We start from the raw sequence: 18,694 nt of genomic DNA on the forward strand, positions 1-18,694 counted from the left end.
AGATTTTTATTTTTATTTTCTAATTTTTTTCCAACAAAGTTGTTGGAAAATTATTAGAAGGCGAGGGCAAAATAAAAGAATAAAATCTTAAAGAGGAAGAAAAGAGAAATAAAAATAAAATAATAATAAAAGAACCCAGATCCTATTAAGGCAGGTTGGAAAGCAACCCGATAGGCACGAGGAGGGAAAAAATCAAATAGAAGAGAAAACACACAGCGTTCAAGAAAGATAACGGCGCTGGGTGGAGGCAGATTTGTTTCCCCAACTTTCCATATATTTCAGTTTCTTAGAGAGAGAGAGTCATGCAAAGGGAAGTGACACGAGGCTCACTGACTGAGGGTCTCAAACTGAATCCACGACCAATTGGTTTGCAGCCAACAATGCCACCTTACTACCAAAGTTGTCTCTTCTCGGATGAAATTATGATTCCAGTCTATCCTTGTAAATTTCACTATTTCCAGCCACTAATGCTCCACCCCACTTCACTCTATAAAGCTCCTGTCTTTACTCTCAGTTTGTTTCATACAAAGCCAAGAGAGAAAAAGCATACTCTTGTGTTCAGTTCTTGTGTCAACCAATTCTCATTTCTACTGGGTATAAACAAACCCTTTTCTTTCAACTTCTTATATGTGAGATCAGTGGATGATAATCTTGTGCCTGTGCCTAGTTATCTTTCATGTTCTTTAATCTCTGTTTGTGTTTTCAGTTAGGATTTTTTTTTTTTTTTTAAAAAAAAAATTATGTTTTGGACTTTTTGTTTCCATTTAATTGTGTTGAATCAATTTTTTTTTTTTCTTTTCTTTTTTTAAATCCTTTATGGTTTATTTTGAGTCAATTGATGCATATATGTATGTGCATATGTATGTATGTATATGGGATTGTCTATGTGGATTGATGATAATTATTTGTATATTTTGATTTTGGGATGAAATGTGGTTCTTAGATGTTTCTTCTAGTGCAGAAGTAATCTTTCATGATCAATCTAATTTAATTTTGGGAGTTAAGTACTTTTTATTTTTTTAAAGATTCGTCTCTTCATTATAAAATTCATGCATTTCTTAGTGTGAAGCTAAAAGATTGATTTTTTTGAAAGATTTATTTATAATTTTGGTAACCTTTGTGACCTTAGGCTCCTGATTGACATCTTCTACTACTGGTTATTGAAAATCCTATTTCTTGAGGTTGTAGTTCTTTGTAATTTAGGTTTATCTACAATTACATAGGGCAAGATCCTTCTTGCTTTTGCTAATAGTTTAGTATATTTTCTATCATCCTTTTTCCTTCTGTAATTTATGTTCCCATAGATTAATTTCATGGATGTGTCGATTTTGATACTTCAGTTTAAATATTGTAAATGATTTTGCATACATGCATCAAAGGTATAGGTTAGTGCATTTTTATAGCTTTCTTGTCATGCATGCATCAATGTATGTTAGCTATATCTTTAGAAACTAAATGTATAAATTCTTCATCTCAATGTGAAATCAATTTACCAAACTTTTTTCATTTTCCTATGGCCTAGTCACTATGCCAAATCATTCTTTTTAAATTGTTGTTTGGTGTTTAGGGTTTATTTTTGACAAGATTGGTTAGAGGGGATTCCTTCTTCAATATTCTTTCTTTTGCTCTCTCTCTCTCTCTTAGTATTTTATTTTATCCTTAAACAGTCTCATTTTATAGCAACTATCAAGCATGCATTCTTGTTGATATCTGCCCTGCATATGTTAGAGGTTTATGGCTAGATCATTCAACCAATGAGGATTCTATATGATTTAAGGTTACCTTGAATGAAACAATAGCCCTATGTCCCTATGCCATAAATAAATGTTTTCATCTGTTTATTGTTTTGGGTTAGGATCGATGCCAGTGGTGGGGAAGGTGCTCCTTCTTTCAATTGATTTGAAATGTTTTGTTGAATATATTTTGTTTGCTATTAAGTAATTGCATAAATTAGTTTATTGCTTTATGAAGTGAAAATTGTTGATGCTTACATATGCATCCATCAGTGTCTAAGTCTTTTATAGGCATCTTTAATTCCATCCATCATTTAGGGTTACATACTTGAATTTTTTGTGTTGACCTTGATGGTACATTTTCTATTGTAAAATTTTCTCCGTATCCTTTGAATTATTTATGGTCAATATGGTTAAATGGTTGTGAGGGTGTTAATTTTTTTTCTTCTTCTGTTTGATACTTTTTTGTTGTTGTTATAAATACTCTTTTATTTGTTTCATCTCATTATTTGTAAAAGTTCCATGAATGTAAATCCTAATATTTTTTTCTTGCATGAATTATTTGGAGCATTTTATTTTGTACTATTCATTGTTGTAAATGCTTACTTGTTTTGAACTTTTGTGGTATTTAAGGTTTGATTACTGACACTAATTGTGTTAGGTTGATTTTTAAGTAGATTGCCTTCATTTTCTTGATAATCTTTGTTTCTGTTATTTTTTCCAACTTTTTTTTATCAATGAATTTGGGTGTCTAATCATGTTTGGACTAATGATTTTGTCGCATTATTGAGATTGCCACTGTTCTCATAACCTTCTGAATAATATTCCTACTTATTTAGTTTGGGGTTAAATATGCAAGAAAATATTTTCTTCCCCTTCTACTCCATTTTATGCAGCTAGTCTGTGACCTCCTCTCAAGCCTGATGATCATGAAAACTCTAGATTTATGGGTTTAAATGCATGTATTTTTTTTCTCTATTAAATAGTGATACAAGTAAGTAAATATATTTGTGGATTGAACCTGAAGGTTTGGAGTATGAATTTTATTTTAATTTTTTTTTTTCTAATGGTAGAACTAAGTACATCAAGATGTGTGTTTGTGTGCTTGCATGAGTCTGTATCTGTTATGACTTGGGAATAGCTTGGAGTGCTTCTGTCCTTAACCAGTGTTGGTTAGCACTTGTATATAATCTCTTTGGAAGTATGGTTATTGATTTATTAGATACTAGAACTCATTTATTGTTGATTTTTTATTTCAGAAAGTTTGAATGCTTTGTTACTTGTACTTATTCAACTACCAAGAAAATATTATTTTAGCTCTTAAGCTTTTTATCCATATATTATCTACAAGTTAGATTTGGTGTTCCTTTTTGCCTTCTGCTTCTAGAAGTCTTTAATCCCTTTAGGCACTTTCAGTTCCTTATATACCTGATTATTTATTTGCTATTTGTTTTATTTTTAGCGTATCATTTCTTCATAAACATTTACTAACACTAAATCTAGTTTTGGATAGAATGTATTACATAGTAGGTTTGTAGTGGCATGGCATATTGCATGAAAATAATTTTCACATTTGAGGTACAATGATAATGGATGGCGTGCCAAGTTCTACTTTTATCACTTCTCATACTTGTGTTTGCTTTGAATTTGTATTGTCTCTCTAAATTTTTTCTTTGCAAATGATTTTGGATACCATTTTCTGAAAATTTAATGCTCCTTCATTTAGTCTTCTGATTTTATTTTCGCGCGTTTTTCCTTTCTCTAGCAATTACATAATCCCAATTTCTTCTCCTAGTAAATTCAATTCATTGAATTAGGACACAGCTGAAGTGTGGAAGAAATTGTAGGTGGGGCTTAGTAAGTACTATATATAAGTGTTGTTTTATGGTTTTTAGATGTGAATGGTCAATGCTTCGTGTCCAAAATTTCACCATGCACACTGCAACTGCAATCCACTTTTGCTTGACATCATTCCATTCATTTTGTATCACACTTTTGCTTGACATCAAAGGTCTTAGACTTCAATGGGCACATTTAGAGAATATTAGAGCCCTCATAAGTGAGGGAGGGTACTTAAGTAGTTTTTTACTTTTTTTCCCCTTTATTCCCGTTTTGGAGAACTTGCAGGTAGGCGATAGCTGGTGGGACACTTGGCACTTTATTTCAACACATTTTGGTGAAATTGGGAGAAGTTATGAAAGAGCTCTGAAGTTCATGATTATTATTACTTTCTACATAGATGTCATTTCGTGTTTTATAGGCTGAATGTATGTAAGAACGTGATTTGTTTGGTTTACTAAGTAAATTGTTAGAAATTTAAAATTATTTTGGAAGGGTACAAATGGTTAAGTTTGCCTGGAACACTCAAGAAGCTTTTTGTTTGAACTGGTTATGGGGAATATATATATCGTATCTTTTATTTGATATTTTTTCAGGGATATATTAGAAGTATTATAGGACAAGAAGAAAAAGGATTTGTGAAGAGATGTCTACAAGTAAGAATACGTCTATAGATGAATAATATTAAATTCTAAAAAGGGTCCTCCACATGGTCTTTATTAACCTAAAAACAGCTAATATTGAGGTTTATGGGTTGCAGATGGAGTAGAATATTCAAACAGAACAAGTTTGAGGGGGCAGTTTAGTTAGATATCTGTTGGTGAGAGGACAATCCAGTAATCATAGGTTTCTAGAAAGGGTAATATTTGAGTTAATCTATCTTAATGCAGGAACAGGCCCTCTTCCTCGGCTGCCACTTTCTCCACGAAGAATATGGCCGCTGAGCACGGGTGCTGTAGATGTTCATTTGGAGGATTTGGTTAATTTAGGCAAATAATAGTATTAATAATTAGCATTTGTTTATTGGAATCAATAAAGCGGTGAGGTCTCATAGAAGTAACATTGAAATTCTCATTATAATTTGGACCGGAAAGGACTGTAGACAATCTAGCGGATCATGAGATTAATGAGTTGAAGATAGTTCACTTTACAGAGACGTCTTTCTGGTGCTTGGTAACATCCTCCTTGGATAGAGATAAAGAATGAGGAGATAGATAGCTGAAGTTGTAATGCACTTTGGAGGTTTCCCTAAATGTCACATATTAATGAGATAAGGATTATTTTCAATTTGTCAGCAACTCTGGCTATGATTTGAGATTAAATTGTAGAAACTGGTAGAAAATGAAGAAACAATGTGTTTATATACAAAATTAATTCAGATATGGTTTTGAGGACTATTTAGATATGACTAGTGAAACTAGTAAGATAAAATTTAGAATAAATGTATTGGAAAATCCTAAAATTTTTATGAAAGGCAATAGAAAGTTGATTAAACTGGAGATGTGTTTGAGTGTTTCTCTTGACATTAGTAAGGAAAAACTCTCTTCAGTTTTGTAAATGTGATAGTTGCAGAAAGGTCTGCTACTGATGTCTTAAATTGCAAATCTTTTCATTTGTGGATAGCTTTGCAGGTATGAAATTAGTAGATCACATTATTCCAAATCTTATTCTATTACAGGTGGTGTGATTTCAGGTCTGCAGAGAAGGCCTTCTGTTTGGACTCCCTCTGGCATTCTTTGGACTTCCGAAGTGAATATATTTCGACCAAGATGAATGGTCAAGGTAGCACCTACAACTCATTTCCTGAAGGCCTTTATGTTGACCATGGGCTGGATGTCAACAATCCTGGGTTTGCTCTGAATAATGTGTTTCCTCCCGATGTCGCAGTTCATGATAGCCACACTGGTAATGGCTGGACGGGTCAATCCAGGTCCAGTGTGAACGTCCAAAACATGATCAGTTTTCAGGAATTATTAGGTGAGGATGGATGGCTTTCTTCTGCTGATGATCCTGATGGAACTGGTCAAAGGTTTCAAGGAAGGAATTCTGGGCCATATATTGCTCCTTTTCAAGAGAGCACTTATATGTTCCCGAGTGATGGTCAGGTCACAAATGAGCCATCGATTTTGCAAGGGGTTAATTCTGGTGCTCTCACTCAGAACCTAGACTTAAATGCCTTGTTTGAGAGCAATAACAGTGATGCCAATCAGGATATGGGGGCAGGTTTAAGCCTGAGTCTATTCAATCCTGATGAAGTAGAAGCTGATCAATATCCACCAGCCAACGATTCTTCAATTCCACTTGTAATATCTTCTGGACTTGCGGGATATGTGTTGGAAGAAGATGATGGCAGAGAGGGTCTTTCATCAGAGGGTAGGCGAGTATCCTGCAAAAGAAGAGCACCTGAAGATGCTCCTAGACTACTGTCTTTGGGTGAAAGTTCAAGCTCAGGTCAACAAGCTGGAAATTCTGAATGGGAAGCTGTTCCTGCCCAAGGAAATGCCAATAGCGGCTTGAATGTATCAACTCCTTTGATTATTTCTTCAAATGTTAGTCAGACTTCAAGTGGTCCAGGACAAGAAGAAAGTTCCCATAGAACTATTCGTCTGAGGAGAGCTGCAAATCCACAAGATTCTATACCATCTCGTATATTGTCAAGTGGGACCACACAAGATTCTCATCTACAGTCACACACTCAACCAACGAACTTTTTTCCGTTTGATCACTTTCCAACCTCAAGCTCAGCAGCAACATTACCAGTTAATGCAACTCCTCCAGAGCAGGTTTTTGTGCATACACCCATCTCTTTGCAAAATCTGCAGCCTTCCCCATGGGATGATTTGACAAATGCAAGACCTGATGTGTCTTCTATTCCTCCTGTTTATGCTGTCAATGGTGGTGATACTTTGCAGCAACAGAACTCAAGGAACATTCCTAGAAACACCCTGCCTGTTCCTGAAACTGAAAGGGGGAATGTAGCCCAGAATCCAACAGAAATTAACTTTGTCAATGGGAATTCAAACTCTCAGGGAAATGTTGCTTTGGGTTCAAGAAATGGCACTCTTTCAGGCATTCATGTCTCATCTGTGCCTACTGGGGTTCCTGAATGCAATGTACCTGAACAGTATGCACAGACTCGCTCTACCACTTCATCTGCTGGCTTTGAGTCTAGAGGGTGGGGTAGTCACTGCCCACTATATTCAGGGACTTCTGCAGCAGCACGGGAAATGGACCTTTCAGTTAGAGGTGGTAATGTAAGACCTTTTCAGGTATACATGAATTCAGATTTGATGACAAGACCTCAGAGACAAGCTGGTGGTTATCCTGCAAATCCCTCCGCACCACAGTCCATCGGTGCTACTTATGAAGTAAGCAGACTGATAGCTGAGGTATGCTCAATGGAATTTCAACTTATTATTTTTTCACCCCTTCTTTGCATATCATATATAAGACAGGGTAGTCATATGACAGCATTTTTTCAAGACCGAAAGAGATGTAGAACTTAAAATTCTTCAATATGCAGTAGCAATCTGAATATTTGGGAAATCATATGGATAAGATCACATAAAAAAAAAAAAAAGCGATTGGTATACGATTCAGTATTGGGTGAGCCCAACCCAATTATAATTTTTTTTTTGGTGTTGGGTGATTGGGAAAGCACGAAATATGTCACTAGGTTTTTGTTTAATTTTTAAGGAACTTGAAACTATAACATAAATGGGAAAGAGAAAAGAAGCTTCCAACCCTGTAGGATTAAGAAACCCCTAATTCCACAAGCCCCAACCATTTTATGTTGGACCCAAGGCATCAAAATTTGAAATTTGAAAGGCTCTATCATAGGTCTATTGGAGGACTCAAGGGAGAGAAATTGAAGAGGAAATGGAAATTAGGCCTACTAAGAGTAGAGACTTACCATGATCTTCTCCAATAAAAAATGATGTCTCTTCATCTGAATCTGAGCCAAAGGTTCAGTGGATGCCTGCTGAAAAAGGAGAAGAGGCTCACTTCTTTAAGGGTCTGCGGAGAGAACGTTTTATGCAAAAACTTCACATTTCCTCCACACCTCTAAGATGATAGGGAATACAACCTTTTATAGGAGGTAGGAAACCCTAATTTGCCAAATAACATTCCTTATATGTCTAGAGAACATTCTGAGCATCTAGAGAGAATATTTTGTTGGTTGACACGGCCTTTCGGTGGCAAACTTTAAATAATATTTCTCTAGAAAATACCCGGTCGTTGTCGTTGTTTTAAAGCAAGGCCTTGTTCTTTTCCAGGCATATCCTATACTACATTTTTCTAGTATTTTAACCTGATTCTTGTTTGCTTAACATCCTTTTAGTGACTGCTAGTGGATATACTTGCTTCCTTTCATAGAGGGCCTTGGTCTACCCTGGATGCATGGTACCACCCTTATTGATAAGTTCTTTTGGAAAGTGAGAATATGTAATATGGTTTTAGAGACGAGTAAAAGTTCATTTGTCGCCTCCCCCACATATTTCCATTTTATCTATGGTTATGCAAACTCAATAAGCCTTGGCTTCTAGCTCACGAAGTAGGCTTCCGAAGTTGACCATGATCAAGTGCTATTTGGGTCATCTCCAGACCTTGTGATCAACAGCCAAATTTTATGAGGAATATTGGATAGTTGGTTTTATCATGTTCAATTTTGAATATTTTTCCTTAAATGCACATTATACTTCCTGTTTGCATTTTTCTTGCTGTTTTGAAAATTTTATTTGTGCTTACACCTACATGCAAATTTAAACATACTCATAATATATGTGTACAAGGATCATGTAACCAATAAGCATATTCAAGCAGCTTATATACCATGAATTGGTTTTCTTTTTCAGTATTCATGTACTATCACTTAATCAGATGTTTATTTTTGACATAACAGGTTCGAAATGCCGTAGCACTTGTTCGTAGGGGTCGCGCTTTACAATTTGAGGTAGGTTTTAGCTAGATCTCTACATGTTGCTATCAAGTTCCATCTTTGCTGTGATAAGGCTAAACATCATTTTATTTTTCATCATATTGTAAATGCTAAAATCATCAGTGGTGGTAAAAAAGCAGAAACTTGATGGGTAAGTTGTCATATTTGTACACTCCCTCAAAATAATTATTAGCTTGAAGTTCTTGCAAGAATTGGTTTCTAATGTGCAAAATGGGCCCCAGTTTGCCTCAATCTCATCAAGGTCTTATAGATGATTTGCACTGATGCTGGTATTCCAGGATGTTATGGTTATTGACCCTTCAGTTTTATATGGTGTACCTGAGGAGGATGATATGCATGAAGACATGCGTCTTGATGTAGATAACATGTCTTATGAGGTAACACTGCACAAAATTAGTACATCGTAGGCTTAGAATTTTGAAGTGCTTCCTTGTGTGCTCTTTACAAGGATAGTACTTCCATATCTTTGGCCAAAAAGAATTTTAAGATAAATTGTTTCAGTCACCATTTACTTCTGGTCCTTCATTCTGGAAAAGTGCTTGAAAGTAACAATTTTGGGCCTTAGGAATTACTGGCTTTGGAAGACCACATTGGGAATGTCGGCATTGGATTGAGCGAAGAAGCTATTCTCGCAAATTTGAGGCAGCGAAAATATGAGTCCATCACATTAGAATCTCCTGCAGAGAAAGAACCATGCTGCATTTGTCAGGTATGAGCCATTCTATTTTTATTTCTTCCAGGGGTAGATAGAAAGGAGAACACCATAAGACAGTGCAGTCAATGAAATAATTATAGGAATTTGTTTTGTAAAGATAAATATCATAGTTTTCTTGGTTGTTATCCGCTTGGGCCTTTGCTAGATTTTGCTGAAGTAAGATTCTTACCTGCAGATATGTTGCATCTTTTTTATAGTTTCTTTGTTTAAGCTATTTCTTTCAATCTGTCTTCCATTTCTGGAAACACTTTGCAGGAGGAATATGTTGATGGAGATGATCTTGGGAAGCTAGATTGTGGGCATGACTTTCACTTCACCTGTGTTAAACAGTGGCTAGTACTGAAGAATTCCTGCCCCATTTGCAAAAAGATGGCCCTGGCTTGTAGAGACACAGATAATTAAGTTCAGGGTTCCTTTTCCGAACTAGAGATGAAACCAGAAAGGTGCTTCCCAGCCCTTGGGATGGCATCTTTAGTATCTTTATATACATCATCATTTTATGTTGCTTTGTTTTGACGGTTTTTCATTGTAGCAATGTGCAACTCCATGAGACACCTTAGTGCCTCTTGATCTTGTTTTTTACTCAAGAAGTTAATGGTTTCTATGGCTGGGGTGACATGCTAGGGAATCCTCCTAGTGGAGGGGATGTGTTATAGAACCAAATTTTCTGTACTTCTATATATGTTCATGAGCTGCTTAGGTGTTCATGGATATCCTGCTTGTCAACTAGCTGGCTAATAGATGGAACCTCAGCCATGGAAATTCAGGAGCACTTGACTTATTTTCAGACAACGTTTAAGTTTTGAAACTGTGACTTTAAAATGGCAACTTTCTTATTTGAAGGCTGCTTCGTTGGCTTAGTCTCTTATCCCTGCTGGAGTGAAACCTGGTTTTAAACTTTTTCCTTTGATGCTGCTATGTATCTTTTTTCGTTGGTTAAATTATTATGTTTTCCTGTTTTGCATCTTTTTATGAGGCTAGTTAATATTTGCTTGGTTGGTAGATTGAATGCCAAAAAAAGAAATAAATTAATAAAGAATTTTACTAATGCTAAAAATGGCTGTCTATAGTTGTCTATTAACTCTTGCATCTTGTCATGCATCAATGCATGCCCCTTATTTAATTGCCGTTGCATGGGCCAGGCTAGCACTGGGCATCTACGTTCTTATCTTTGTCAGATTGCTTAATGTTTAATTCCCTTTTCATCTGCTTTTATTTACATTCCTTTAACTTCTTGGTCTGTTTTCATTGACTTGACCAAGTCATGTTGAAACTGAATTCGTTCGGAACGGAACGGAACACGTGTTCTTTGTATCTTGTTATGGAAAACGTGTCTCAGTCCTAACAGGTCCAGTTCCAATTAGAACCGAATGTTAGCCGAATCCGACATGTTCCTAAAATTTCTACCTTTGAGTCTTTGGCTATACTGTCTTTTGTAAACCCATGGTCGGTGTAACCTTGGGATTGTATTGTCACCTTCATCCGTGCACGTTTACTTCATTCCATCATTGCTGCCACATTTAATTTTCTCCCTACATTACTTTCTTTCACATGTAATACACTGCGCATGTCTCTGAAGCAACATCTCGGTTTGAAACTTTATTGTGTAGTCTTAAATTTTTGATCTTTTGTTTTTTTTGGTTAAGGACAACGAGATGACTGTTGAAGAGATTTTGATGAGGCACAAGGATATTAACTATGATGGCTTGAAATTGGAATTCATTGACTGTTACCTAATTCATTGCAATTCATTGACTGTTACCTAATTCAAGTGACACCCAATGATATCTGCAATGAATTGACTGTTACCAACTGGACAAGGCTGAACAATATTCACCATTATGCAATGGTGGCTTGAAATTGCCTTTTGCACTCCGTTGCATTCTAGGGGTCTTGTCAAACAAGTCGGTATGGGAATAAGATATTCTCCATTTAAAATGAAGATTAGTTATTTTATGGTCAGAATTTTCTTTTGTTGCATTTAACGGTGTACATTATGCCAAGTGATGGATGTCTTGCCACGTCATTTGAAAATTTTAAATGACTTGACATCATATACACTATTAGATGCAACAAAAATAAAATTTTGACAATGAAATGGTTCATCATAATTTCACGTGTCTGTCGTTGGGGGCATCACTACATACATGGTTGGGACCATTTTGTCCTAAATTTTGTGAAATTCCAATTTTTACCCTTATTTTACATCTCAATTCTACACTACATATATAGTTGACCCCCATATATATTCACTTATTTAATGTATGACCCTCTTGAGTCTCGACTTTGATTATTTCACTTGGGCCTCTAAAACTTAAAATTGTAATTCCACCCCTACATTTTTAGAATAGTAGAACTGTCTTTCTCTTCCTCTTGTCTCTTAATTTTCTTTTTGATTCACTCTTTCCATTGTTCTTTAAAGAAAACTCATTCGGCAGTCGGCACCCTGCCCCTTGGCTACCCAAAGAAACATTTTAGTAGCATTTCTCAGAATAATGCTCTGCTTGTTAAAATTTTTGTTTTATTTATTTTCTTCTTCTTTTCTCAAAACAAAAATATTAACAAACAGCTCAAAACACAAAATATTCTTAAACGCACAGAAACAGTTTTCATATTTATGTCACATCAAAATACTTTTTCAAACCAAAAACAAAAACACCTTCCAAAACACATTGACAAGATAAAACTTATAGAAACTTTGCATTTCTCTTCGTTTTAACTCATAATTTTCTTTTTTTGCTTCTCTTTGAAGAAAACTCATTTGATACCCAACATGCAACACTAGCAGAACAATGATGTTGGGAACCAATAACACACATGTTTAAGTAACATTTTTAAAGAAGAATAGTGTACCCTTGAATGTAACCAATCAAAGAAAGAGCATAACTAATCCATAGGATTACTGAGATAAAATGGATGATCCAAAATCAATTAAATTGTTGTTGATAAAAAAGAATGGTCATAATTAGTCGGTAGGAAACTAATACCCTATTGCTCACATACACCTAAGATAATTTTATTTTAGAATTATATTCAACCCCTTTACTGTGATTACTATTCTTAGCAAACACATTTATAGTTAAAAAAGAAAAAAAGAAAAAAGAAAAGAAAGTAATCTTCAAAAATTAAGTTAAGTACCCTAGGCTAGTTGGCATTGTTTATCCACGCGAATAAAGCTTATGGAAAACAAATCCACGCGCGCGTGATGTATCGCATTTTCCTTCGTGAGAGTCGTAATCAAAAGCTGTGTACAGACGCCTAGGTGTACTCAAGAGTGTGTCTCCCCTTGATCTGAGCCGTCGGATATCCTCGAAATCACGAGAAGCAGCACTTGATTGTGTTAGACAAATAAGAACTTGCCACGTTCTTCCAGTACCTTGGGAATATATGATTTCCTAAAATTCACGGCCCACCAATCAAATCGGCTCAGTCAATTTGACTTGTAAACAATCGTGAGCCGTCCTATCTGCTATATGATGATGAAGGGGTTGGCGCACATCTCAAGGGATCAAACACCCTATCCTCTTGCCACGTCCACATCCAAAATCTGAACCCCCAAGAGCTATAGAGAGAGAGAGAGAAGAGCCTATTTACTTGCCGTGTGTGGATGTTGATCGACGTTCGTGTGACGTCGATGATGTTGACAATGATACTCTGGTGGTCCCTTCCGTAGGGTGGATACGAGATCTCATTGCCCAATCGGATCCAGACACGTCCTGGTACGGATGAAAAGGCTGGCCAAAGATATTGCTAAATATTTACGACATTATTTCTGTGTCTAGTTAAGGTGACGTTTTGGTCGGACAAGACTGTGATGGGGATGATAAGATGGTGAATGGTCTGGTTCTCTGACCAACTTGATGATAGCAGTAATTCTACAACAAGGGGTGTGTTTGCCAATGGCCCTGTTACAGGGCCTTCCTCAATCAAAAAAAAAAAAAAAATTTTACTTTAAAATTAATCTCAATATTTCTATTTTTTATACCACATCAATCATTTTTATTATTATTATTTAAATAAAAAAATTATTACAAAACAAATTTTTTACATTTTTTCATATAAAATATATTTTTTTACTTTTCTCCACAAAATATTTTTACTAAAATCAATCAAACACTTATTCTGAGAAAAAAAGGTTACAGTACCGGCCCTGGAACGGTTCCAGGGCCATTGACAAACAGAGCCTAGAAGATTGGATCAAATTGAACTAGCATTATCATTTACTATTCAAATGCATCAAATTATATATATATATATATATAAACTTTCATAATTAAAGACCACAACCTCAAATATCTCTTCATCATATGTTAACTTCAAATTAGGAGAAAGAATAAAGATTATAGATATGTTTTTTGTTCTCATGGAAGGTTGAATTTAAGTCCACGTCAATAATTGTGACGGCCTGGGAATTAATTGAGCCCATCGAAACTCACTTATCTGATTAAGTGTTTGAACAAATAGGTTTGTTTCATCATGGTATCTTGTAATTGCAAGGATCCGACCCATAAACCCATAAAATGGAGTTAAGAAAAGGAGAGCAAAAACGGCAGTGTAAAGTGGGGCGTCTATCAAGTTTAACTCGTACTTATGAATTCCATCTTTCTCGTTTACTCACTTGACAAATGACAAAAGACATGGTATCAAGAATCTAAGAAATCAAATAAACAATATGCAAACAGTGAATTCATGGGCATTTGAATCCGAGTATTTAGGAAAATGCAGAATATTTGATAGAAGAATAGGAATCTTTTTGAATAACCTGACACTGATAGATCCTACAAAAATGGTGAATAGACAATATACAGTACTCTTTAGCTTAATTCATTCTTTACACAAGTATTTAACAATAAACCCTGTTAATCTAAAGGGTCATTTGATTTAGATACTCTGAGAAAAACAACATTAATTTGCACCCATCGGATCGACCATCTCACTCTCACCCAATGTAAAATTCTCATCTGACAGCATTGGAAGGGAAGATGACAAAACTTCTTCTGCAGGACAAGATCAGAGAAAACCATTTTCCTCTGATTCAAAACTTGGGACACAAATCCCTTTCAGTACGGATCCCAGTAAAAATTAAGCAAATATAATACGTTTGCTGCATATGGTACGGATTACGCATGAAGGGTCAAACCTCAAAAACGTTAAAATTTTTGCGCACAGAAAAATGCTGGTTGAGCCTCACCTGACACAACACAAGCAAAAGCTTGTTTTTTTTTTTCTTCTTCTTCTTTTTCTAACATTTTTGACAGCCCCGGCCATCCCGTAAAAGAACAATGTCAGACCTCGGTTAGAATCTGAACCACTTTACTCCCCACTCGCTCTGATGGCGCGTGTTGTTTGGCTTTCATCATTTTCGAGTATGAACCCGCCCACAATTTCCCAAGTCATGCATACAAAACGCAAACACACGCACGCACATACACTCTGTTTCTGCTAAGCACATCGCTTTGGTTTTGGTTTTTACAAAGACAAAGCAACAGACGCAACAAATCCAAGGAAACCAAAACTGAATCAAAAGCCCATAACCAAAACAATCTCTCTCTTCTCTCTCTCTTTCTCTTTTTTTTTTTTTTTCTCTCTCTTTCTCTCCCCCTCTCTCTCTGAGAGCCAAGAGACCCAGAAAGGGAAAGTAATGGGGGATGATATGTATGAGTATGACAAACATTACTGTTCATCTTCAGCTTCAGCCCATCACCCACAGCTTCCTCCGTCTTCTTCTACTTCAGACGAAATCTCGCTTTTTGTTCATCAAATCCTTCTGGGTTCATCTTCATCTTCGTCTTCGTCTTCTCTGATGGCCCACGCGGCTGAACGAGCTCAGCTCTACAACTCCAAGGTTTTGCCGGGGAATCCTGACCTTTCATACCGATCAGCGCTCGTCCAGGATGGGATCTCGGGCGTTGAGTCCTCCAGTGGAGTGAGCACCACTGGCTCCGGTGCTTTCCTCTCGAATGTGTCCACCTCTTCTCTTGGAGCGAGTGAGAATGAGACTGATGAGTATGATTGTGAAAGCGAGGTGATTGTACTTTAAATTAAAGTTTGGACTTTTCTGTTTGTTTGGTTGCTGAGAAAATGTAGGAAAAAAGTTAATAAATTTTATGTGTCTTTCTTTGATTGGCTTGGAAAGGTGGGATCTTTGCTCAGAGATGTGTAATGCATCTAATTGGAATAGTAAAGTTTCTGAACTTTCCAGGAATACGATGTCGTGCTGGTTGTAGAGTTTGCGTGTCGGTTAGTGCTCCGTTTGGTCACTGAGAAAAAGTGGGGAAAGCAAAGAAATTAGTGATTCCTAATCATTTCATAATTTGGGACTGGAGGAAAGTATATAGCTCAAAGTTGGCTTAGAGAGTTGACTGTGCTTTTCGTTTATAGGAATTTCAACCAAGAGAACATAATATATTTCAGAATTTTGCTAGAGCGTCTCTGCCAAAAAACAGAGAACTAAAAAATGTTTTTTTTTTTTTTTTTTTGCTCTAAGCCATTGGTGATTTCTAAACATAGGAGGGTCTTGAAACGTTGGTGGAAGATGAGTCCGCGAGGCCGGTTCCTCCCCGTAGTTCATCAAAGAGAAGCAGAGCTGCGGAAGTTCATAACTTGTCTGAAAAGGTTGGCGTGCGTTTAAGCATCTGCTTCTGAATTTCTGATCTGGTAGTTTTAAATCTTGTTCGTTTCCATTATATTATTTTTTCTGGGTTTTGATGGGCAGAGAAGGAGGAGCAGGATTAACGAGAAAATGAAAGCATTGCAGAATTTGATTCCAAATTCCAACAAGGTACAGAATCACACATGCAACCAACTTTGGCCTTTATAAAGGTTGATTGGTTCCAATTTATTAGAGCCATTTCAGCAATTTAATTGAATGATTTTCTTTTTCGGCAGACAGATAAGGCTTCAATGCTTGATGAAGCTATTGAATACCTAAAGCAGCTTCAGCTTCAAGTACAGGTTTGTGGCTCTCTGTAAAAAAAACCCTTCCTTTGTCTACAGAGGCTTCATATTGTCTTTCTAGTCTTCCTGTTGTTCCATGCATATCTGAGAACTCTTAGGATACGTATGGTACGCTGAATTGCTATTCCATTAAGGAAAGGAATAGCTTTTATTGTGAATGGAATAGCCTTGGTGTTGTTAAAGAATATGATAAGCCTTGGATTCCAATAGGATAAGGATATCCGTATCACATACTCTAACACCAAGACTATTTCATTCCAGCTTCTTCCATTCTTAATAAACAGTGTTCATTTTTTCTAATGTAATAACCATTTCGTGTATCAAAGGTACCCTTAATGTTTGAATACATATATTGAGTTGGTGTGTAAAAGTTTACGCCCATTTCATATGATTTATAGTGGAAGTATTTTGGATGTAAGTCCATGTATAGCTTCCCAAATATATTGGTTCATCCAAGATTTGTGTGATAGCAAAACTAGATCTCAATCGTGAAAGCTAAAAGAAAGTCAAATAACAAGCCACAAGCCACAGAGACTCTCACTAGGTTTTCTTATACAAAAGGAACATTATTCAATCCTAGCGTTGGAAGTTTGGGAGATAGTTCTTTCAATAACTTGCAGATATCCACAAATGCTTTTTTGTCGGTTTGAAAACTACGTAGTTTAATTCTTGAAGTTAATTTTGTATTATATACCTTTTCCACTATCAATGACTGGAGCCAACTGAGAAATCTGTGATAAAAGATTGCAAGATCCGGATTACTTGTGAGAGGTTCCAATTAAAAATAAATTTTCAGAGGAATCTACTGGAAGCTTAAATTATGCTTAATTGCTGAGCCCTAATGCTGCTTTAGTTGGGTTATATCTTGTCTCCTTGGATGCGAATCTCAATTTAAGGCTTGCTCCTCTGTTTATGTTGTGATCACATTTCAGATGTTATCAATGAGAAACGGCTTGAGTTTGCATCCCATGTGCTTGCCAGGGGCATTGCAGCCTATCCAATACCCCCAGATGAGAATGGACCTTGGTGAGGAATATAGGCCTCTGCATCTCAACATGACAGGCACACATCATTTGAACAAAGAAACGCCATTGCATGATGTTTTTGCACTACCCAACCAATGCACTGCATCAAACCAGCCATCTGTTTCCAATATGTCAAATATTATCAATTCAGAAACCCCATTTGGGTTGGAATCTTCATTCCAGGCTCATTTAGGACCCTTTCAGCTGCATGCATCTTCCGAGGTAAGTTAAAACCTCCTTCAATAAGGCATACAATACAAGATCAAGGAAATGATAGTAGCCATTTGACATTTGTTGAACATGAAGGAGATCTGCAGGGGAGACATTTTGCGGCATCAGCAATCAAATGTAAACCATCTTGATACTAATCCTTTAGGTGAGTCTCCAGGCCTCATGTTTTCATTGTTCAGTTAATCAATATGCTTGCAGCATCTTAGTGCCAGATCCAAGATGTCATTTATAATAGATTTTCACCTGTGCAGTATTCTTAAGCCCTTGGTCTGACATGTAAAATTTTTGTTGAAAGAAATTGAGCTGGGAGCTACTGCAACAGTGTCACTTCCCTTCAATACACAAGCATCTGATCTAAAGGACAGCAGTTCTCTAGAAACATGCATTCCGGGAAGAGACCAGTCAGAAGATGTGCTTCTAAAGGATATAGAACACAACCTTATACTCACGCCACATTTAAGGTGAATATATTCCGATGCATTTTATCTCCTTTTCTTCATAACGATGGTGCCATTGTGAAATCGTGTTGATAAAGATATTTTCTTATTCACATATGCTTTGTATGAAAGCAGCATACACCCAGGAAGAAGTGCCCCCAATGAGGATGTCAAGAGGGAAAGACCATAATTTTGAAGTTAGCTAAACTGTGTGACACTCTTTTAACTATTTGAATATGGTGTAGCTTCAACTTCTACTACCTTTTGTAAGTCTTCATATTGCTTAGGAGAGGCTCCCATAATTTTTAACTTATCTGAAGTTGAGCTGCGATTGAACAGAATTTGTCTCATCAATGCATTGAGCAATGTTATGAGCTGTTGTGTTATAGAACTACTGGTGCTAAATGAGAAATGAGCTGTGTTACTCTTTGTTGACTCCTTCTGTGGCATATGTTTTTTCTTGATTGGGTAGCTTTGGCAAAAATGAGAAATAAGTGTTATCTATTTCATAGAATTTAAAGTGCACACAATAGTTTCTAAGGGTTAGCTCAATCGGTTGAAAGCCACGCTTCATGAAGCGGCAAATCATTCTTCTGTCTAAAAAAAAAAAGCGCACACAATAATCACGTGAAAACGAAGCCACACCCACAAAAGGAAGTAAAGAAAGCATGAGCATTTTATTCCAGGGTCACTTCAACAAGAATAAAGCTAAAAAGAATATGGATTTGTGTCCTTGACATTCCTAGTCCTAGTATATTGTTTATGTCCTCTCCAATTGTACTATATTGTTTGTATTT

At 36.3% G+C, this 18,694-nt stretch overlaps 2 protein-coding genes across 9 annotated transcripts; both read left to right on the forward strand.

Annotated features, from left to right (window-relative positions):
* The first annotated feature begins 382 nt into the window (after window positions 1-382).
* Window positions 383-10,119, forward strand: LOC132186395 (E3 ubiquitin-protein ligase MBR2-like). Of its 5 annotated transcripts, XM_059600358.2 has the most exons (7): window positions 383-594; window positions 5,251-5,354; window positions 5,460-6,961; window positions 8,476-8,526; window positions 8,811-8,909; window positions 9,098-9,241; window positions 9,503-10,119. In XM_059600358.2, exons 2-7 carry the CDS (start codon window positions 5,342-5,344, stop codon window positions 9,647-9,649), a joined length of 1,956 nt encoding a protein of 651 aa, XP_059456341.2. In that variant the 5' UTR covers window positions 383-594; window positions 5,251-5,341; the 3' UTR covers window positions 9,650-10,119. The 5 variants fall into 5 exon arrangements, with proteins under 5 accessions (XP_059456341.2, XP_059456338.2, XP_059456339.2 ...); XM_059600355.2 differs by having other exon boundaries at window positions 5,251-6,961; XM_059600356.2 differs by having other exon boundaries at window positions 5,266-6,961.
* A 4,518-nt stretch (window positions 10,120-14,637) lies between these two features.
* On the forward strand, window positions 14,638-18,332 carry ALC (basic helix-loop-helix (bHLH) DNA-binding superfamily protein). 4 transcript variants are annotated; one of them, XM_059602076.2, is made up of 8 exons: window positions 14,638-15,272; window positions 15,735-15,862; window positions 15,968-16,028; window positions 16,136-16,201; window positions 17,137-17,451; window positions 17,536-17,605; window positions 17,756-17,921; window positions 18,030-18,332. In XM_059602076.2, the coding sequence occupies exons 1-8, from the start codon at window positions 14,889-14,891 to the stop codon at window positions 18,085-18,087; spliced, it is 1,248 nt and encodes a 415-aa protein (XP_059458059.2). In that variant the 5' UTR covers window positions 14,638-14,888; the 3' UTR covers window positions 18,088-18,332. The 4 variants fall into 4 exon arrangements, with proteins under 4 accessions (XP_059458059.2, XP_059458061.2, XP_059458060.2 ...); XM_059602078.2 differs by having other exon boundaries at window positions 14,642-15,272; window positions 15,758-15,862; window positions 15,963-16,028; XM_059602077.2 differs by having other exon boundaries at window positions 14,646-15,272; window positions 18,033-18,332.
* The last annotated feature ends 362 nt before the right edge of the window (window positions 18,333-18,694 follow it).

This window comes from Corylus avellana, chromosome 6 (assembly GCF_965113065.1).
Source record: "Corylus avellana chromosome 6, dhCorAvel1.hap1.2, whole genome shotgun sequence".
Taxonomy (NCBI): domain Eukaryota; kingdom Viridiplantae; phylum Streptophyta; class Magnoliopsida; order Fagales; family Betulaceae; genus Corylus; species Corylus avellana.